The sequence below is a fragment of the Barbus barbus genome, assembly GCF_936440315.1.
Source record: "Barbus barbus genome assembly, chromosome: 47".
Lineage (NCBI taxonomy): Eukaryota > Metazoa > Chordata > Actinopteri > Cypriniformes > Cyprinidae > Barbus > Barbus barbus.
Genome location: NC_136725.1, coordinates 19,447,020 through 19,470,888, shown reverse-complemented (window position 1 = coordinate 19,470,888; position 23,869 = coordinate 19,447,020). Strand labels below are relative to the sequence as shown.

Genomic DNA, 23,869 nt, shown 5'->3' with positions numbered 1-23,869 from the left:
ACGTTATTCGTCACAATGTAGCAGTTTTCAGCAGTTTTCACGTGTCTCAGAAAATGTTTAAACATCTATAAAAAATCATTCTCAATCTTACTCTAGAACAATGTAAATCTGAAGACTTTTGCTTTCGAGTGCTGTGCATTGGAAAGTGATTTATATTATAGGCCTAATAAAAATATAATTTGCTAATTAATTCACATGCATTATTTTATATGGTTAAAAGTTTGAAATAATTAAGGCTTTTTATTTATTTATTTATTTGAAAGAATATTGCATTTATTAGATCAAAAATACAGTAAAAACAATAATATTATGAAATATTACACTTAAAACAGTGGTTTTCTATTTAGGATATTTTAAAATGTAATTTATTTCTGTGATCAAAGCTGAATTTTCAGCATCATTACTGCAGTCTTCAGTGTCCCTTCAGAAATCATTTTAATGCTGCTTAATTATTATCAGTTATTATTTGTGATCAATTCTTAATAATGGTTTTTATTATTGGTATAATAAAATAGCAATAACCAATCATTTTATTAATGGTTCTCAGTTAAAGAACATCATTTATTTGAAATATAAGTACTTCGTAATAAGTGTCTTTACTGTTACTTAAATCAATTTAATATTTCTATATTTTTTTAATCTTACCAGACTGAATGGTATCACATTTTCCACAAAAAATATGAAGCAGCACAATAGTTTTCAATATTGGTAATAATCAGAAAAAAGTTCTTTGCTCTCTTTCTGTACAATGAAAGTGTTATGATTAGTAGCCTAATTTAATGTTTTTATTCTCATTAACTTTCAATGTTAAATTCACATTAAATATAAAGTCAGTCGTATTAAAATATATTATGTCATGACACCCAAATCTGTTAATGTAGTAAACAGACAAGTTTTTATGCATAGTTATTACATTATTGGGTTACTTTGACCATCGACCACTCGATCAACTAACAATCTATAAAGGTGAGAATCAAGATATTTCATGATATAGTTAATGCGTATTTCGAATAAAAGGGAAAAAATAAAATAAAAAGGTAAGTGCTGTTGTGGCTGCTGTGTGTCACGTGACGACCCCCCCCCCCGACTCGTGCCCCTTATAATGAATGCATGAGACCCCTGACTCAGTGTATGATTAATTTCAATATTACACTGAATGTAGTGATGCACCTCAGCACCAGCAGAGGGCGCGCATGCGCAATAATTAATTTTGCTGATATATTCATAACTGATCTCAGAACGACTTAAAGATCAAGTTATGTTCCTTAACCTGTTTAATCCCACATTTTTCCCAGACATGAAAATATCCAAATTATGTGTCATTATAGTAACCCATTGAAATAATCAATAATAATAATACATAGACCTATATATATATATATTTTTTTTTGGGGGGGTAAAATAGTGTGTTTTATGGTCAGTCACAATTGTGACCGGTGGGGTAATGTGTATACTGAACTAACATATTACTGCAGTTATCAAAATTTGTATACAGTATATATCAGCTCAGCTATTTTAAACTTTCATCACATTCTAGGGTTCCTACCATGTATAAAAAATGCCTTCTATAGAGATCCCTACAAGTTCGCCAAAGACCTCTTTGTCAAGGAGAAAACCGGGACTCTCAAAGTACCTGTGAGAGAAAGTGACAGGTGTGCCAGAGCAGTGTCCCAAGCCAAGCAAGGCCGCTGGATGAGGTGGGAAGGAGAGGAGGAAGATCACTTGGAGTGAACTGTGGAACACAGAGTCCAATATGGTGAGCTTTACCATCAGAGCCACATATGATGTCCTGCCCTCTCCAACCAACTTACATCTGTGGTTTGGAGAGGATCCAGCCTGTCTCCAGTGTTCTGCCCCAGCAACCCTGAAACACATCCTGGTGGGATGTAAGACCAGCCCTATGCAAGGCAGATACACTTGGCGCCACAACCAAGTGCTGAAGTGCCTGGCTGGTACACTGGAGAGCAAGAGGGTAACTGTTAACGCCATGCCCCTGGAAGCCCAGACTACCTTCCGCCAACCAACATCCTTCGTCCGGGAAGGGGTGAAATGTTCGACCAATCGATCGCCTCCAGACTCATGCGCACTGAATGCAGCCCGGGACTCGGAAATGCGAGTATAGACTTAAGTCAGAGGCTTACCTTCCCACCCGAAATTGCAACAACCAACCTGCGCATAGACCTGGTCCTTTGGTCCAAATCCTGTCGACATGTCTTTATAGTGGAATTGACAGTGCCGTGGGAGGAAGCTATCTATGAGGCATTTGAAAGGAAAAGGCTGCGATATGCAGATTTGGCTGCCGAACCAGAGGACCGGGGATGGAAGGTAAATGTGCGTCAAGTGGAAGTGGGCTGCAGGGGTTTTGTAGCTAGTTCCACCATAAAGCTGTTAAAGGAGGTTGGACTCAGAGGACAGGCTCAGCGAAAGACCATCAAAGACCTTGCAACTGCTACCGAAAGAAGCAGTCACTGGCTGTGGCTGAAGCGGAAGTAGACTGTATGGGCTCCCAAGTGACCTCATGGAGCCTCCGGTGCGACACACACCCAGGTTTGATCATCCTGTGGTGGGCCAGCCTCGGGTGAGGGTGTATTGTGATAAAGGCTGAAACACCCAATGAGGCCGGGGTGCACAACTGATGATGTGTCATGTTGGAGGCACCAGGCGGTCATCCCCACAATTTAACTCCATCCAAGAGGACATCTCCAACAATAGTGCTTGCTGAATGTCTAGTCCTAGTAAATATACTGTATATAGGGTTCCTACTATGTATAAAAACCCTTATACAACACTGATAGGAATACTGAGATATAAAAGATAAAAAAATACAACCATCAACGTATTTCAAACTTGTTACTTTATTGAAACATGACATAAAATCGTTATATTAGTGCTACCAGTATTACATCATCAATATTGTAAGTTAATTTGTAACATTTAAACTTAGAATTTAGTGCAGTATTCACTGTAACTTTGTCATTGCAACATTTTAGTGTAACCTTCACTAACAAGTGCATCAGGTTTTAAATGTATACCTGCACGCACTGTATTATCCCAGCGGTCTCTATTGTTGCCATCTACATGTTTACTCATTCTATGACCACACTCAACAAAACTGAATAATTGTGAATTCATAACATGCACCAAAAACCTTTGTCATATGTTTATGTTAACATATACTAGCCTTTGGTTTTGGAGCTTTGATGCAGCCATCATCTTCTCCAGGTGCAAATAAACTGCTCTGGTGCATTTCTTGAATCATCCTTAATATTTGCTAAGAAGTACTGTATGTGCATTTCTCAAAACAATTCGTACAAACAGCACCACACAAAGGATTTCCTGCAAAAGCCTGTAACTTACTCAGAATCTTTAGTTCATCTCTCAAAAGTAAGTATTTATGTCAATGAACATATCAGTGCCATCAGAATGAAAAGTCCTTGTGCCGTTGTTCACAAACGAGTCAAAATGCTTAGTCTTGTTGTCAATATAACAGTGCACTATACCTGATGTAAACTATGGCAACAGTTTGGATGACAGTTACTTTAGTACTTTAGTGAAATGCAGAAGGCTGCACTTCTTATGTATGCCATATATCCATTCAAAAGTACAAATGTACACATTACTGTATGTGGCATATTGATTTAAACCAACTGGATAGGATTCAGTTACACTTTTACTAGTGGTCTGACAAAAAAAAAAAAAAAAACTTACAACGTCATTGTGAAATAGAAAAGAAAAAGAAATATTGGCACAAAGGTGAAAAGTTTATGACAACTAGATCAACCATTTTGCATTTAATGACTTATACGATGAGCTATTGACTAGATGTTTTGAGGGGTAAGACAATAGCACAGAGATCGAATACATTTTGAGCAACATGCCATTAGCAACTGATAATGTAGGAAACCGCAGACAAATGCACATAATCAGTTGCATGAATGGACCAAAGCAATCACAAAGAATGAGAAACTGCTTTTATGATGTGCACAAGTGACTAGATGATGTGGAGGTTGAGAACATCATTTCTGATCTGAGAAATGCACCAAAGCCTCTGAGAAAAACTGTAATCTGAAGGGATGAAGCAAACACAGAAATTTGTGAAGAATGAAACTGGAACGCACTGAAATTCAAAGAGATGCATGTAACTGTAACTTTTAACCAGCAAAGCACAGTTTGTCAAGAAAACGTCTATATTTGATATTTGATTTGTTAAAACCTAGTTTTAAGGTTCTGCAAAGTTTAAAATGCCTTGACAGACAGACAGACAGACAGACAGACAGACAGACAGACAGACAGACAGACAGATAGATAGATAGATAGATAGATAGATAGATAGATAGATAGATAGATAGATAGATAGATAGATCTCATCTACTGCTGAAGCTAATATTGGTTTAATATGAGGTTTGCAGGGATTTAAGGTCTGTTGCGGTACTCATCTCAATTATAGTGTCTTCCAGAAGTCACCTTGTTTTGTTCGTTTCTTTTTTCACCTCTTAGACTTTATGTAGCATCAGTGAATCAATGATGCATGAACGCAGATTTTCAGTTTTATGTTTTGCTGATTCTTTCTCTATCAAACCTAATAATATGCTACCTGCATATCAAAGTTTAGCTGAAACATCATATTACATTTTTACTGCCATCCTTAAAGCTGGAGAAAACATTATTACAGTTACCTAATATAAAAGTTACTTGAAATGAAATACATGTTAACTGAAATAATATATTCTATGTATTTCAGCTAGAAATAAGCAACAATTCTCATTTAAGTTTAAAATATAAAAAATAAAAGTAAAAACATAAAATTCTAAACACAAACTACAAAAAACAAACAAACATGAAAATGACTAAAACCTTAAGTAAAATTAAACCAAAAAAAAAAGCTTAATACAAAATACTAACAAAAGCCATAGTATCTCAAAAATAGTCAAATAACATTGAATTGCATAAATGCAACTATAAACTGTCAAATTTATTTGCATGGCACAAAAACCAAAGCGTCGTTGTTTTACACTCTACATGTCGTTCCACAGCAGGAGACGCGTGTGAGCTCAGGTCACACTCAGAGCTGATTAGCTGCGGGCCCCGGGGCCGATAAAGACACCTGATCTCACCGCCCTCAGAGGACAGCAGCCTACGGCACGCGCTTGAACCCTGATGAGGGACTGTGCTAACATCTGACATACAAACACAGTGAACAAACAGACTTGATTGTCCACAACAGCCACATTTACCCCAAAATCAAAATGAAAAATAATATACGTCAAAGAATTATATTTGCATCAAGAGAATTTCACACCAAAATTCTAAAGGAAAAAGAATAAAATACATTTTTGCATCAAGAATATTTCTTCCCAAAAGCAAAAAAAAAATAAATATATTTTGCTGTATTTGAAAAATTTCAACTCAAAAATCAAAAGTTAGAAATGTAATTTTACATCAATAAAATTAGGCCTTTTTTCAAGACTAAGTTTTTCACCTTGTGTATTTTTGATTAAAATCTAAAATCTTGACATTTTATAATAGTGTACACTGCTTTTTTAGATGTATGAGAAAAATAATTGTATTATGTGCATCTGACAGTGTTTGAAAGGCTTCAGCAGCGTGACATTAATGCCATGCATGTTGTGCGCTTAAAATAATGACAAACAGACCAGCAGGAATATTAAACATTCCTAAATTATATTTATTTGACAATCTTATTGAAGTAGATTCAGTCAGAGACAGTCACACATAGTAAATCATCACTGAAGCTCATTTGCCGACAGTATAATTGCACTTTTAAACGTCGAGCACACAGTGTGCCGTTACACACACACACACACACACACACACACACAAGAAAAACACACGAACATGGCAAAACCTCAGATCTCAAGACACCCGATTCAAATATCAATAAATAGAACAAAACAAATAAAATGTATAAGATATAATGGGTTCCTGTGATAATTGATGGAGAGGTTAAGACCTCGACTCCAGATCCCAAAACCATCCTTCACAGCTTCATAGAAGATCAGCAGATCAAAACAAACTTCATCATCATCATCATCATCATCATCATCAGAACAGCAGAATCCGTCTGGAATCAGAGGATTTGAGGACAAAAAAAAAAAAACTAGAATAAAGAATCTTATAAATATGAATGTCATCCTATTGGCAGCAACAAACAAGAGTAAAAATGTGCATTTATTTCCATTTAAATTAAGTGTTTCTATGAACCACTCATGCTAGAAACATCGTCAATGATTTACAAAAGGAAAAACAGCACGCGTGTCACTTCCTGTCGTGTTTTTGGCACCTAGTCTGAGAAGGTAAATTCTGATAGTTTGAGTCTGACGTTCAACATCTGAACTTGATAAAGTGACACTCCAGCAGCTTTCAGGACGTGTCTCATCAGGGTGAACCAACGTTTCCGAATCACCTACGCTCTTGAATCACCTCTCCTGAATCACCTGCGCTCCTGAATCACCTACGCTCTTGAATCACCTCTCCTGAATCACCTGCGCTCCTGAATCACCTACGCTCTTGAATCACCTCTCCTGAATCACCTGCGCTCCTGAATCACCTCTCCTGAATCACCTGCGCTCCTGAATCCCCTCTCCTGAATCACCTACGCTCTTGAATCACCTCTCCTGAATCACCTGCGTTCCTGAATCACCTGCGCTCCTGAATCACCTCCGCTCCTGAATCACCTCTCCTGAATCACCTACGCTCTTGAATCACCTCTCCTGAATCACCTGCGCTCCTGAATCACCTCTCCTGAATCACCTACGCTCTTGAATCACCTCTCCTGAATCACCTGCGCTCCTGAATCACCTCTCCTGAATCACCTACGCTCTTGAATCACCTGCGCTCCTGAATCACCTGCGCTCTTGAATCACCTGCGCTCTTGAATCACCTGCGCTCTTGAATCACCTGCGCTCTTGAATCACCTGCGCTCCTGAATCACCTGCGCTCCTGAATCACCTGCGCTCCTGAATCACCTGCGCTTCCGAATCACCTGCGCTTCCGAATCACCTGTGCTTCCGAATCACCTGTGCTTCCGAATCACCTCTTCTGAATCACCTGTGCTTCCAAATCACCTGCGCTCCTGAATCACCTCTTCTGAATCACCTGCGCTCCCGAATCACCTCTCTTCTGAATCACCTGCGCTCCTGAATCACCTCTCTTCTGAATCACCTGTGCTTCCGAATCACCTGCGCTCCCGAATCACCTCTTCTGAATCACCTGTGCTTCCGAATCACCTCTTCTGAATCACCTGTGCTTCCGAATCACCTCTTCTGAATCACCTGCGCTCCTGAATCACCTCTTCTGAATCACCTGTGCTTCCGAATCACCTCTCTTCTGAATCACCTGCGCTCCTGAATCACCTCTTCTGAATCACCTCTCTTCTGAATCACCTGCGCTCCTGAATAATCTGAGCTTGTGAATCACCTGCGCTCCTGAATCACCTCTCATCTGAATAATCTGAGCTTGTGAATCACCTGTGCTTCCGAATCACCTCTTCTGAATCACCTGCGCTCCCGAATCACCTCTCTTCTGAATCACCTGCGCTCCCGAATCACCTCTTCTGAATCACCTGCGCTCCTGAATCCCCTCTTCTGAATCACCTGCGCTCCCGAATCACCTCCGCTCCCGAATCACCTCTCTTCTGAATAATCTGATCTTGTGAATCACCTGCACTTCTGAATCTTTTGCTACTGAATCACCTGTGCTTCCGAATCACCTCTCTTCTGAATCACCTGCGCTCCTGAATCACCTCTCTTCTGAATCACCTCTCTTCTGAATCACCTGCGCTCCTGAATCACCTGCGCTCCCGAATCACCTCTCTTCTGAATAATCTGAGCTTGTGAATCACCTGCGCTTCTGAATCTTTTGCTACTGAATCACCTGTGCTTCCGAATCACTTTCAGCACAACGGTCTGAAGAGAGATCCAGGCCTGTTTCACATATCACATGCGAGCGGTTCAGGCTCATTGCTGCTGCAAACAGCTTACAGGATCGGAGTTTCACAACCGAGGCTGTTTTCACAGTGAACAGTGACTGATATCAGCAGGAAAGACTAAAAATAATAGCAAAATACAGTGAGAATGCACTAGAAAAATATTTATTACAATCTCTTGCAATGCAACCTTTAAAAAAGCAACAAACATGGTTTGCTAAAAAACATTTGATGTTTTGGGGTTTGGATTTGGAACACAATCAGGACAGTTTTTAATAATGAGATTTTTTAACTTGCACTACAATTCAAAAGTTTGGGGTCAATATTTTTTTCTAAAAGAAATTATGACTTATTCAAAGCTGCATTAAATGAAAAGTGACAGTAAAGATATTTAAAACGTTACAAAAGATTTCCATTTCAAATAAATGCTGGTCTTTTGAACTTTCTATTCATCTGTGAATTATGAAAAATAAAATGCCTCACTGTTTCCATAAAAATATTGTGCAGCACAACGGTTTTCAACATTGATAATAATCAGAAATGTTTGTTGAGCAGTAAATCAGTATATTAGAATGATTTCTGAAGATCATGTGACACTGAAGACTGGAGTAATGATGCTGAAAATACAGCTGCACATCACAGAAATAAATGACAGTTTAACACATATTCACATAGAAAACAGCTGTTTTAAATTATAAAAATATTTCACATTTGTACTGTATTCTTGATCAAATAAACAGCTTTGGTGAGCAGAAGAGACTTCTTTCATAAACATTAAAACCCCAAACTTTTGAACGGCAGTGTATAATAGGATTTCTTTTTTTTGTGAGCTAATGTGTGAAAGAGGCCTTAGATCTCGATCTCTTCAAACCATTTCTGAAAAGTGACCCTAGCTTGATGAACACACTATCCATTAATGATTAATAAGAATCCAGTGTCCCTTAATTCCAACAACATACGACCCTTCAGTTCAGTGTGGATTACCGCTAAGGTCATTGCACACAGAGTCCGAAATTTTTGCACATGAAAAAATAAATCCGGCCTCACATCGTGTCATTCACGTTTACACACACTGTCCGTCATAAAAAAAATTGATGAAGTTCGATTTTCTGCATTTTCGCATCCGTAGCAAGCATTTGATGGGAAAAGATGACAAATACGCAAAAACGGAAAAACGCATACGAAATTTCGTACTCTGTGCAAGAGCATTTACCCTTTATCTCACAACACAGCAAAAAATAATTTTCTTAGTATTTTTGTCTTGTTTTGTAGTATAAATATCTAAACATTTTTGAATGAAGATGCATTTACCTGACAAGTAAAATTTATATTTATAAAAATTTTTGTTTTTGCTTAAAACAAGCAAAAATATCTGCTAAACAAGATGATTTTTCTTACCGCTTTGGCAGATATTTTTGCTTGTTTTAAGCAAAAACAATTTCTTTTTTTTTCTTTTTTTAAAGAAAACAAGACATAATATCTTAAGTTATTTCACTTGAACAATAAATTCATCTTGATTCAAGAATTTTTAGATATATTTATACAAGAAAACAAGACAAAAATACTAAAGTAAGAGAATAATTTTTTGCATTATTACTCCCCAACACTGGTTAATGTTGGGAAGGTTACTTTGGAAATTTAAAATGTAATAACTAGTGCAACTACTTCAATTACTTTTTTTAAAGTAATGTAACTGATTACATTTGATTACTTTTTTAAATTTCTAACGAATGTTTTCAACTGTTAATCACTTTGAAACATTTAAAGCAGACAGGTTAACCTTGCAGTACAACTCAACACTGACTACTGCCAGACTCTCAGAATCCTTCATCACTTGAATTAAGATTATAATAATTGAACTTTAAAGCACAGCCACCACAACATAAGAGAATGATGTTTTGCAGTGAAGCGTCCTATCTCAACACAGGCAGCTGAAGGTGCGGCTCGTATCTGCGTCCCAGCATGCGCTCCTTGATGCAAGGCGGGTGGATCTCACTGATGAGGCACTCCAGAGACTGCAGGCTGCTGCTGAGGTTCTTCCCTTGCGGCCCACAGCACAGGAACGCCGGAGGCTGTTGAGTGTATGGATGGAGGCGCGATGCAGGCGTCTCCTGAGGGTTATAACAGTCGCTATCCGGCGTGGCAAGCACGCTATTCCAAGCGGGAGCGAAAAACTGGCCAACCGAGAAATCGCCGTGCATCGCGGGGGGCGTCGGGACTTTGTCTAGAATCGTTAGACTGGGAGGGTAGGATCTGTAGGAAACGTCAGGCGAGCGGTTTCCTAATCCATACATGTGCGGATAATGCGACCAATAATCCGAACCAGCTACATCCGCGCTTTGAGTGGGCAGAACGGCTCCAGAATAGGCCAGAGTAAAACTGGAGTCGGTGCAAGACGCGGACAAGAACGAAGGACTGGATTGGACGTTGGACGGACGGCTCATGTGATAAGACACAACGCTGTACGGCCGGTGTCTGCTCCCGCTGGGTGGCGCATACGGAGCCACCGCCATTTGGATAGGGGATAGTTTGGTTCGTTTTCCATCTGCGCTCTTTAGCACACCTTTGGCCGCGGAGGAAGTCTTGACGATCGCCAGCAAGCCTTGGTAGGCGCCGGCGTAGGAGTGCGAGTACGGGCCTGTGTCCAGGCCGTTGACCGTCCTGCTGATTTGCTTGTGCTGTGGGACCCTGATGTTGGTGGGGAAGATCTTGATTGAAAGCGGGCTGTCGGCTGTTCTTTGCGCGTAGGCGTCCAGTTCGGCCGCAGATGGGTAGTGCAGGGAAATCTGCTCGCCTGCGGACAAAGAGAAAACGGCATGAATAATTGAACGCTGCATTATTCTCAGCAAGGCCGTACCATGTCTTGAACATTAGGGGGGGGGGATTTTTTAAATTAAGTATAAAGAAATATAATGGTGAAAGAAAAACTGCATCTAGTTCTAGTTGCAGCAATTAGCAAATAATTTAAAATATGTACACATTCACTCTTCGTTGTATGCCTAATGTGTCAAAAATGCAAAACGTTTTCATGTCTTGTAACATTCAGTTAGGAATTACGTAAATGTCATTTTACGGTGAAATGGGAAAAGTAAAAGGTAAAGGAAAAGTAGAGTAATTTGCATCATTGGACAGTATATTTTAACATTTCTGTAGTAAAACAGTTGTTAAATATTAATATCCATTTTTCTTTCAACATTAAAACTGATGCTTGAGCTTTAATTCACACTCTGCAATTGTGAACAGTAAACCCCGCCTACTTTAATTTGACTGGCCATCTCAATCATTTTGACATGGACAAGTAGGCATGTAACAATTCACTCAACTCACGATGCGATACACGATACTGATTTCATAATACGATTCTCACATTTTTTTTTTTTTTTTTTTACAAAATGAGATTTAAGAAATTATAAATGAAAAGGTCTCCTTTTATCATTGCTTGGACAAAATGCTGAACATTTCTTTGTGAAATTGAAATAAGTCAATAACAACTAAATTGAAATTTAAAAACAAACCCCAAATCAAATAACACCAATAAAATAAATCTGTTCATATAAACAAACTAAGACTTTGTCTGTACTCTTTACATTTAAAATTAGAGGCAACAACTATTTTAAAATCACGATCCAAACAAAGATGCAGCACTCATGCAGCATGAGCAGTTTTTAATCTTAGTTATATTGTAGAATTCTGAAATCTGAAGCAAAAACTGAATGGTCTGACTTTAGTGTTGTGAAACTATATTACATTAGACATATCTAATAATTGGGGGGACTAGTCTACGGTGGTTGTGTGCACTGAGAATCAGGGCCATAAAGCCATGTATGCTGGCATTTCACCAAGCAAACACCTTCAGCGGATCACGACTAGTATCCTACAAACTCTCCGCAGAAAACAATGTTGTTTCCAATTTGAGATCATGCTGTCCGATGGAGCGCCTTGCACCGGAGGTGTTTGGCAATAAATATGGAAGAGTGATGAACACTGGATGAGCCAAAAATGATCAGATGTCGCACAAGAAAAATCGTCCAATAAAAATGAAGATATTGGACCATCTGCATTGCTCTCCGTTTCCTTATTTCCTCGGCTGGCTGTTCACCCTCAGACATCTGCATCTCTCTAAAAACTAATTTTGTGGAGGGAGACACCTCGGGCAATGTTTGATCAGTGCATTATGAAATTAATTTGGTCTTTCTTCAGGACAAAATTGGATTACCTAGGGAAATCAAGGGGGAAAAGAAAGATGAGTAGGGGGATGGGAAAGGAGCTAATTTTGTTTCAGTGGCTTGAGTGGAATTCATTTCATGGCGTTTGGATGTGCAATCTGCTCAAAAGGGGTTCGGATACGGATGGAGCTACATGCAAAATTAACATTAGAAACGATGCTATACAAGCAGCAAATTGGAAACATTGCTTTATGTGTGTTTGTGCATATGTGTGCTGCTCAAATGCATCTTGAATGGATCCCTGGACTATAATGAGCACAGGATTCCCATAGACGCCATCTTATCGCCACAATAAATGCAAGCCAATTTCATTGGCAGCCAATTTTAATGTGTCTTCAAATGAAAGTGAAAGTGACATACGGCTAAGTATGGTGACCCATACTCGGAATTTGCGCTCTGCATTTATCCCATCCAAAGTGAACACACACACCGTGAACACACACACACACACACACACCGTGAACACAGACCCGGAGCAGTGGGCAGCCATTTATGCTGCGGCGCCCGGGGAGCAGTTGGGGGTTCGGTGTCTTGCTCAAGGGCACCTAAGTCGTGGTATTGAGGGTGGAGAGAGCGCTGGACATTCACTCCCCCCACCGACAATCCCTGCCGGCCCGAGACTCGAACCCACAACCTTTGGATTACTAGTCTGACCCTCTAACCATTAGGCCACAACTTCCACAAATGCAGTAGCTTTCAAATGAAAACGGGACCTACAGCCAGAAGTGTACGAGAAAGCGACGGCGACTAACTGAGATTAGATTTAAACACCATTATTCAGGCAATTTCATGGCTGTTTAGCTTCCCACAACACAAGGAAGCTGGAAAAAGGTGCTCCATTTCTGAGCAATAAATCTACTGGTGGAAAAGATGGCCGGAATGACACCTTTATGAAATTTCTGACATGAAAAGAAAAGGGCTGAAATTAAGGCCGATTACGCCACAGTCAATCAAAATGACTCCATGGCGGGCAATTGAAGGATCTCTACCAGAAAAACACAAACACAATCCAATCAGCTTCGAGTCCCAGCAGTCATTTTGAGCGTCTCCTCCGTCACGCGATGCCAAGCTAGCGTTGTTCCCATTCGGGATTAATTTGGGACTTCATTTCATTCCAAGCCCACAATGAGCCTCCAACTGTGAAAATGATTCAATCTACAAGATCCATCTCATAAAGAAAATAAATTGAGTGTTTAAAATTAAGGGAAGAGGAGAGGTGGAGAGGCCCGCTGAGCCCACCAGGGTCACCAAACACAATGAAGCTCCAGAAACACTCACATGGACTGGGGGTATCTGACTTCAAGAAAAACAAATCCATCAAAACGAGATGGTAGAAAGGAACATGTTTGAAATTTAAGGCAAAAGTGTTCAAAGTGCTTGGGTTTCAGCATTTCGAGAGTGGCAAATCTATGAAAATACTATAAAACTAGTTGGTCTGACCAATCATTATGTATTACAGACCCATGAAATGACTTCTTGTGTTGACGTAGCATCAAAACAGGAATTTCACTCTCAGAAAACATGCAAAAATAGTTCTTTTAGGTGTACAAGAGCTTAATCCCTAGGGCAGTATCTTCAAAGGGACATCTTTGCACGTTATTTACCCCTAAAAGGTGCATATTACTACCCAAAACTCTTGAACATTAAGGTCATTTATTGTCATTGATGGTTCCATGAAAAATTGTTAGCATCCATGGAACATTTCCAATGCACAAAATGTTCTTTATAGTGGAAAAAAGGTTCTTTAGATTATGAAAATGTTCTTCACATCTAGAAAATAATGGTTCTTTTAAGACCTGTTCACTGAAAGGTTCTTTGGGGAACCTATAGCATCACTGTGTAAACAACACCCTAATGGAACCATTTTTAACAGAGTAGAAGAACCTTTTGATGCCTTTTTATTCTTTAGTTCTTCAGAAATCATCTGTGAACAGCTCACCACACTGCAAAAAATGCTTTTCTTAGAATTTGTCGTCTCCAGCCAAAATATCTAAAATTTCTTAAATCAAGAAGGATTTTCTAGACAAATAAAAATAATTGTCTTGTTTTCAGAAAAAAAAAATATTTTTTGCTTGAAACAAGCAAAATAATCTGCCAATGGGGTAAGAAAACAAGATTATTTTTCTTTGGCTGGAAACAAGACAAAAAATCTAGTAAGAAAAAAGAAAAATGTAAGAAAAAAAATAAAATAAAAAAACTGTTCTTGATTAACAAGAACAATCAAAAGAATGTTTAATACCATAGGAAATTTTAGGTTCTACAATAAATTTTTATTCACTATTATTTAAATATACTGATCTGAAGAACCAACAAAGGCAAAGAACCATAAAGCAACTTAAGAACCCTAAATATGCTTAAATTTGATCTTGAACAACAATAACTTGCATTGAAACATCAGGAGTTTTTGGCTCATACACAGAAGAGCCAGAAGGGTTCCACAAACATTTTAGTCAACAGTTCTTAGAAAGAACCATTTTTCTTAGTGCGAAGCATATTGATCATCTAAAGAAACTTTTGTGCAATTAAAAGATTCCATGGATGTTAAAGGTTCTTACAATTGATGCCAATAAATAACCTTTATTTTTAAGGTGTATGGTACTAATATGCACCTTTTATGGGTAAATAAATTGTCACATTTTTTCTGACAGTGTTGGGTGGCACATTAAATGGTTTGCACTTTTGTTTGTAAATAGCCAATAGGCTTCAGTTTTAGATGAATAGCAATAGTAAACCATAATTTAGAGAACATTTGATTTAATAAATGAAAACGTACAGCCAGGAAATCTGAAATATAGATGTGAACAAGGAGAAAATGGAGAAGCTAATCACTTAACCAGAACGTTCCTCCACTGAAGTGAAAGTAAAATACAATGTCTAAGCTTTAGCTGGTTATGAGCAGAGGTAATTAGCATCTTGACCTTCAGTAATTATCCACCTAGTGCTCACTAGCCTTTCAGCTATATATACACAGCAATCAAGAAGCACAATTAGCTCAATGTAAGCGTCCATCTGATGTTCCTCAGGTTGAGAATGTGACGCCGTTTACCAGTTCAACACGCGCTCAGTGAAAGTCAAGCCTTTGATCAAACTCACGCGCATTATTACACAAGGACAAGGGGCTCTGAAATCCCAATTAACACGCAGCTAATTAACTGCATCTGATACGGACTGAACTCTTAAAGTAGGCCAGAAACAAGAACAAACTGCTGCAGATGAAGGGAAGCGTGGGGGGTGTTTTGACAGACGGACTTGTTCATTACTTCACCAGAGGCGCTAAAACGGGGAATAACAGAGGAACGAGACGAGCAGATGGTGGAGATCTTTCAGCGTGACCTCTGGACGCTCTCCATCTCCTCACAAACACACAAATGCTTTCAGTCACCGTAAGCGGTTTAATCTGCTCCCCATGGTCACAGTTACCGCAGTCGTGCCGGATCAGAGACCAGATCTCAGACTTTTCTAGCGGCTTCTGTTAATCGGTGATTAACGGAGGACCAAAGCCTGTGGGGCTGGGACTCGGTGACATTCACTGCACAAACCTTACCCAGAAAATGCACGTGATCAATAGAGATGTAATGATATTATCAATATCGTGATATTGCAATAGCAAGACGTGATGATATGAAACAATTAGGGTTTCCAGGCAAAAAAAAAAAAAAGGTTTTTAAAATACATTTAAACTTCTTATTCAAACACAAAAGGTCAAAAACATATCAGCTCGTGATCCGGTGTTTCCGGCGCCTCAGAACGGCTCCATTCACAGTGAATGAAGTGAACTTGTTTATTTCACATGCTGTGAGTTTAGCGCACATTTGCGAACGCAACGGCCACCAGTTATGCCTTATTTTCACGGCAGATGATTACAGCGTTTCACTAGATTTGTAGTGAGATGTATTTTTGTAAGCATGTTTTCACTGAAGCTGGAGTTTTCTTTCAAAATAAAAGCTCTACTGCCGTTTACGTCTAAATAAAAGCTTAAAAGTGCAGCATGAATTGCTGACAGCTAGCGGTTTAAATGCAGTCCAGATTCAAAATATCTCTTTCAAGTGTAGAATTTAGGAAATAATTAGTGATTTCCCAACTGTAGTGTAAAGCAAAAATAATATACCTATGAAATATTCATTTTCATTTATTTTACAGTGCAATAGTTTTACAATATATGGCTATTACTGTCATTGTTGTTATTATACTCTAATTTGTTTATCTTCCTAAAACAGCAGTGTGAATGTAATTTAGACAGACAATATATCACAAATAAAAAGAGGGTTCAGTTCCCTTTAAAAGTTCAGGTACAATCAATTCACTGGCTTTTTTCTGACTTTTTTTCTGAAGTTTTCTTAGTTAAGAACATGGGTTGGAGCTCTTAATTTATTATTTACCTCTCAAAGTGCATTAGATAGAATCATTTAACTTTAAATTGTACAAAATAATTTTTTTTCCAATTCTTTTGTCTTTTTAAAAATTATTTTTTTTCCAATTCTTTTGTCTTTTTAAAAAAATATCATATCAATATCATTTAAATAAATATCATATCAAGGACTTCATATCGCGATATTATCGTATTGTGAGATTTTGATATCGTTACATCCCTAGTGATCAAGCTAAACACACGAACACCACCGCTCTCCATCCAAAACAGCAGTTCACATAAAGCACCCACGCCAGAGCAGCAGCCTCCAAACGCACTGACGAGTGCTTTATCTACACAACGGATGTCAAACACTCAAACTCATCCTGGAGCTCGTTCGTGGGCCGCGTGGGTTTGAGTGATGAACATCAGCAGCTCTTCAACAGCTCCGCTTCAGCCTGAGTGACCCTGCAGGTCTGATGGGAGAGATGATGGGAGGCATAGTTTTGTGAACATTAAAAACAGCATTGAATGCTTAGAATAAATAAAAAGTCAAATTTAGAACAAAATTAGAACAAATTTATTGCTGTTGATACAAATACAGTTGTTTTTGTTATAGTTACTGATTTATTATCTGAAGGGTTATCGTTAAGGTTTTATTTATAGCTATGGTTAAATTTATAGTTATCAGTATAGTTATAGTTGTATTCATAGTAATTGTACTTATTTTATAATTATATTTATGGTTGTAATTATAGTTATCGGAACAGTTATTTTATATGAATAGTTATGCTTGCATTTATAGTTATCGGTATAGTTATGATTCTATTTTAAAAACTGCATTTCACACTTGGAATAAATAAAAAGTTATTTATTTCTGTTGATACAATTATAGTTATTTTTGCTAGAGTCACTAATTTATTATCTGTACAGTTACTGTTATGGATTTAATTATAGTTATGGTTGAATTTATAGTTATTGGTATAGTTATGGTTATATTCATAGTAATCCTTATACTTATTTTAGAATTATATTTATGGTTGTATTTATAGTTATCGGCAGAGTTATTTGTATTAATAGTTATACTTGTATTTATAGTTATCGGTATAGTTATGGTTGTATTCAAACTTATAGTTATTTTATACTCCGTTATGGTTGTAGTTATCGGTATAGTTATGATTCTATTTTTAGTTATCAGTTATGGTTGTAGTTATTGGTATAGTTATGATTCTATTTTTAGTTATCAGTTATGGTTGTAGTTATCGGTATAGTTACGATTCTATTTTTAGTTATCAGTTATGGTTGTAGTTATCGGTATAGTTACGATTCTATTTTTAGTTATCAGTTATGGTTGTAGTATCGGTATAGTTACGATTCTATTTTTAGTTATCAGTTATGGTTGTAGTTATCGGTATAGTTACGATTCTATTTTTAGTTATCAGTTATGGTTGTAGTTATCGGTATAGTTACGATTCTATTTTTAGTTATCAGTTATGGTTGTAGTTATCGGTATAGTTACGATTCTATTTTTAGTTATCAGTTATGGTTGTAGTTACAGTTATTGTTAGAGATATGGTTGTATTCTTAGTCATCTTTTTGTTGTTGTATAAATGTTATATTTCTAGTTGTATTCATAGCATTTTTATTATTGGTATAGTTATGGTTATATTTATAGTTATCAGTATATAGTTATATTCATAGTCATGTTATATTTAATAGCTATAGTTGTATTTATAGTTATGGCTGCGTTTATAATTAATGGTATAGTTATGGTTATTCTCATAGTTATCTGTAAATAGTTGTATTCATAGTCGTTATATTTTTATTTATTATTTACAATTATCGGTATGTTATGGTTGTATTTATAGTTATGACTGTAGCTACAGTTATCATTACACTTATTGTTATTGTTGTATTTATAGATATCATAGTTACAGTTATTATGTTTTCAGTAGAACATTCTAATGATAAACAGCTTGATCAGAACCATCATGACTTTCTAGGGTGCATTACTGATGATTATCAGTGGCACAAACATACTGTGACCTTAAGGTGTATTCACACCTGTCTTGTTTGGCTCGATTGAATCGAACTCCAATTCGTTTCCCCCTTTGGTGCGGACCTTTTGGGCAGGTGTGAATACAGCAATTGTACTTGGGTGCGGACAAAACAAGTGGGTGGTCTCGGTACGCTTCCAAACGAAATCTAGTACGGCTGAATGGATGAACCAATGAATAGATGACCTTAAGCACACGTGCGGTTTTGTTTTCAGTTTCTGGTTCACTTGCAAAAAGGGCAGTGTGAAAGCAAACAGCACCAAACAAAAAATAAACAACACTGTATTTGGTCCGGACCAAAGCAAGTAAACTAGCGGACTTTCCTGGTGTGAATACACCCTTAAGCCCTATTCGCATGGGATTAGTATTATCTGGGGACCTGTGTGATTTTGAAATTTTGCGAAAGATGGATAAAAAGGCGCACAGGAAACAAAAACCTTGAAAAATGATATACGACCCACCAAATGCTGGCCAAATCACAGAGATGCTGATTCGCACGGGACTAATATTAATATGGTAGGTCATTTGCGGGGGAATTTTTACTTTACAAATTACAGACGTGGCCAATCGCACAGGATTAAGATCACAGACAACCTCCGCAATTATTACAAATGACTGGAGGTCACCAGGTAATACTAATCCTGTGCGAATAGGGCTTTAATCTTCAGCAACAGCTACTCGACATGTAACTGCTGTAACGATTACTGAGGGAAAAGCAGTTTTGATGAAAGGTTATGATGATTTTATCTGTGAAATCACACCAGAAACTTCAGGCGAGCGCTGAAGAGCTGAACCTGAGGATCATCTGTGTGGGAGGATAACATGTTCTTCAAAACAATTACATTCGTTGGAGAGAAACTTCAGGACTAAAACACAAAGACAAAGAGCAGATATAAGGAACATAAGGATAGTTCAGCTTATGATGGGTCATGGTCTCTATGAATAGCATCTACGTAAACGATTCTGGGTTCTTCAGAAAAATAGCTTACGGGTTTACAAGGACAAAGTTATAATCATCATTAGCTGAAGTATCCCATTAAACCTGCACCCAAATCTACACAAAAGCAGAGACTAACCTAATGGTTCTAGTCCAGACTCTGGCATTATTAATATTAACGCACATTAATACATTAATTTTTTATTCTCAGGGAATAGGAGTTAAAACCACCCAGGTGACACTACTCACAGACCATGCAAAATACCCAAAATAATAATCTTTAAAATATTGCCAAGTAATGTTGTAACATGGCAAACAACAATAAAACCAGGACTTTAACTGTACGCAAAAACAAAGGGTACAATAACATGTTAATGTTAAAAATGTTCAGAGGATTCATGCTTCTTTCTTTTCCTGGTGTTTTTTATTATTAAAATTTTACATAGCCCACGTTTTTATAAACTTTTTTTTTTTTTATTTGGCGCTTAGGCATGTTGACAATAACGTAGGCCTATCTCTTCAACATGCATTGTCTATAACCAAAAATGTAAGAAGATGCGTTTTCAGTGGACTTTTAAAAATTGCTTTGCTTGTGAAAACATAAAAGTACAGTTACAGCGTGTTTTTTCTTTTGATTTAGTCGAGTTGGTTTTGCATGAAACACAATGTGATTTTTTGGCAATTGAGATCGGACAGCAACAGCGTATTTTTCCGCTTGGGTGAGTACTTCGCAGACAGCTTATCTCTCGCATGAAATCGGCCGCAGGCCAGTAAACCACTGAGAACGCGCTACAATCCTGACGAGTCATAGCAATAGAGAGAAGACGAGAAAGCTGCGAAGAATCCGCTCGCCCGGAAGCTTCCGTAACTGACGTAGATTTACAGAAAATTACTGCCGTTTGGCAAATAAATCATTTTACATACCTATTCCTAACTCTTTAAAGGGGTCATATAATGCGATTTCAAGTTTTCCTTTCTCTTTAGAGTGTTTGTGCATAGATAAGATCCCTAAAGTTACAAAGACTAAAGTCTCAAAACCAAAGAGATATTCTTTATAAAAGTTAAGACTCCACCATGCCCCCCCTAAAACGGCTCATTCAAACACACCCCACATGTCTACGTCACAGTGTGGGAAGATTTGCATAACACCGGCCAAATGTATACGCAAAGAAAGGGGGCATGATTTTTATTCTCGCTTTATTTTTCGACTAGAAATCAGTGGTTAAGTTGCATTTACAACCCTGTTCCAGAACAGTTCAACCCAAATATTAGAGTGTGTGCAGCGCATTTTACGGAGGACTATTTCCTGAACCTGGGAGAGTAGCCTACAATACCAGCTGTGCACAAAGGCTGTTTCTATAAAGTGGGCCAACTCCAACTGTGCAAGAACAGTCTGGCGCTTCTGAATCTCAGCCTGTAAGTATGTTTTCATATTTAAAGAATTTGCCACTAACTATTCAAACCCGAGTTCTGAGCAGTGTAGAGCTTGTTTGTAGTTTCTCCGATCACAAATGCAGATATGGTAATGTTTACGCGGCGTGATGCAACGCGTAAAAAGACAGCACAAGTCATTATAATCAGTAATTATGTCCCCACTGGATGCAACAAATGCCTTGTTTATAATGGGTTTTATTGTTTGTGTCTCATCGCGCCGGGAATCACCATCACAATGCGGTGAGGGGCGTAACATTTCCGTCACACGCTTGAGGTATTCGGCCAATCACAACACACTGGATAGCTGGCCAATCAGAGCACACCTCATTTCTCAGAACGATGAGCTTTGTAAAAATCGACGCGTTTCAGAAAGGCGGAGCAACAATGAATGTACAGTATGTGGAAAGTAGTGTTTTTTTTAGCAACGTCATATGACCCCTTTAAGCTTTAAGTTACATTTTAAATGACAAGGGATCAACTTAGTCAAGTTTATATTAATTATCCCATGAACTCTCAAATGGCCTGAGAGCAGAGCATTCACAGCTTATATGGATGGAACGTCACTGGTGAATCTGCTCTGGATCCCTGTCCATTCTCTTTATTCTCACGCGTTTCTCAATACTCTCACTACTTTGCATTTACATTTATCAGAAACTTGCATTGCATTTTCCCAGCTGAAGCATTGCTGATACTAATGCCATGATTTTAGTCTCACGAGTCATAAAGGGACAGTTCTCCCAAAAATGATCATTCTGTCATTATTTACTCATCCTCGTGCCACACAAACCTGCATGACTGACTTTCTTCCGTGGAATACAAAAGATATTATAAAGAATCTAGCTCACTGATATTGTATGAACAGTTAACATTTTTCATAATATTTGTGTTAGACAAAAGCTAGTCATACAAGTTTGGAACAACATGAGGACAAGTAAATGACAGAATGAGTGAACTATAATATATAGTTGTAAATGCATTGAATGTATAAATAGGCTACATGCATTAAAAATGCATAAATAAAATGCTTAAATGCTTAAATGAATAAATAAATAAAACATGTCATTTAACATTAACCCAGAATATTACTTTAAATTTTTTGCATATTTTATTTGATGCTCCGAGTCAAACTGAGAAGCAGAAAAAGTGAAACTGCATTGAATTTGATTTATAAAGTCAAAGCTGATTTGATCTTTTATACAATCCTGTATTAAGTTGCTTCTAAAATTAATTGTCATTAAATACCATTTTGAACCAAAAGTGCTGATACAGTGCTTTCTGACTATTAATGTAAAATAATGTATACAAACATTTTAATATCTACAAACATTTGAGTATGATAAGAAAATCAGTGAAAACCTACAACTGATTCAGTGAGTCACTAGAGCGATTCAAACTCATGAGAGTGATTCTTTAATCTTTTCATAAAACATCGAGTCATTTCTTTGTGAATCATTCATACCAGTAAGACCAACACGCTATTTATTTTTCCTCATTCAGCATGAATTTTTTATTTTAGTCTAACGAACCCTCAGCTCATTGATGAGGACTGAGTTGTGTGACGACAGTAAAGATCATTAAACCACGTTCATCAGAAAGTTCTGGAGATCCAGATCAATATTTACAATAGATTACTAGCAAGTCTGTCGAGTTAAAAATACTTAATAAATGGTTAAATAAAAAATGCTTAAAACAAAGTTTAAACATGCTCAAATAAAAGCTTAGATGCTTAAATAAATCCATCATTTTATTTTATTTTTTACATGAATGGTTCTTAATTTACATTTACATTTAGTCATTTGGCAGACGCTTTTATCCAAAGCGACTTACAATTGGGGAATACAAAAAGCGATTAATCTTGAAGAGGCAGTCAGACAGAGGAAGTGCTCGTAACACCAAGTCTCAGTCATTGTTCAAATAAGTACAAGCTAGTAAGGGAGGGAGAGAAAGATAGAGGGAAAGATTTTTTTTTTTTTTTTTTTGAGTTTAGGATGAAGTCAAGTATTGCCGAAAGAGATGAGTTTCCAGTTGTTGCTTGAGGATTGACAGGGTTGACATTAATTCCCAAACTAATGCTGTTATCTGCCTGAAGCGTCCACGCCGGCCCTCACAAAAGAGATTCACATTCATTTTAATACAAGACAATGCAGACATAAAAGACCGGCCTCTCCTGGGCTTTAAAGCTTCTGCATCAAACCCGAATAAAGCTTGACCTCGCAGCAGCGAGCCATCATTACCCCGCTCTCGGCTGAAGCTTCTCTGAATGCAAATGCATCAGATTTACAGCCGCAGCAGAGCGTCAGGATAAAGCAGCTGCGCTCAACAAACTCCTGCACTTCAGGCCAAGAGTGTGCAGAATCACTGATCAAAGTCACATGAACCACTCAAACACATCACGGTCCTGAAAGTGAATGTGACACCGCTGAGGCAGACATACAGTGGAGGACAAAATTATTAGAAGACTAGTATTTTCAGCAGCTAAAGAATGGTTTTAAGTCCATTATTTCTATCTTTTGCTGTAGTGTGTCAGTAGGAAATATCAGTTTACATTTCCAAACATTCATTTGGCCATTAATTGTAATAATCCAGTGAGATTTTTGTGCTCCACACAGAGATCTGATCTGATCATCATCCAGCCTGTCTGGAATGACATGAAGAAACAGAACAAACTGAGACAGACTAAATCCAGAAGAACTGTGTCTCCAAGATGCTTCAAGAAACCTTGTAGTGCAAGTACAACCTAAGTCCCATGTAGACTGCATCATCCACAGACCTGTTTGCTCTGTAGGCAAACTGCAGGGGGTCCAGTGATGTCCTTCAGATAAGCCAAAACCAGTTTTTCAAATGACTTCATGACCACAGATGTTAGAGCCACAGGTCTGTAGTCGCCAAGTCCTGTAATCTTGGGTTTCTTTGGGACGGGGA

At 37.8% G+C, this 23,869-nt stretch overlaps 1 protein-coding gene across 1 annotated transcript in view; it reads right to left on the bottom strand.

The window, feature by feature from the left end:
- Window positions 1-8,770: 8,770 nt before the first annotated feature.
- Window positions 8,771-23,869, bottom strand: part of LOC306865471 (protein FAM222A-like) — a 32,259-nt gene continuing 17,160 nt past the window's right edge. The window contains exon 3 of the mRNA XM_079410077.1: window positions 8,771-10,739. Coding sequence (XP_079266203.1) covers window positions 9,859-10,739 — 881 coding nt within the window. The 3' untranslated portion in view covers window positions 8,771-9,858. The remainder of the gene's footprint in view (window positions 10,740-23,869) is intronic.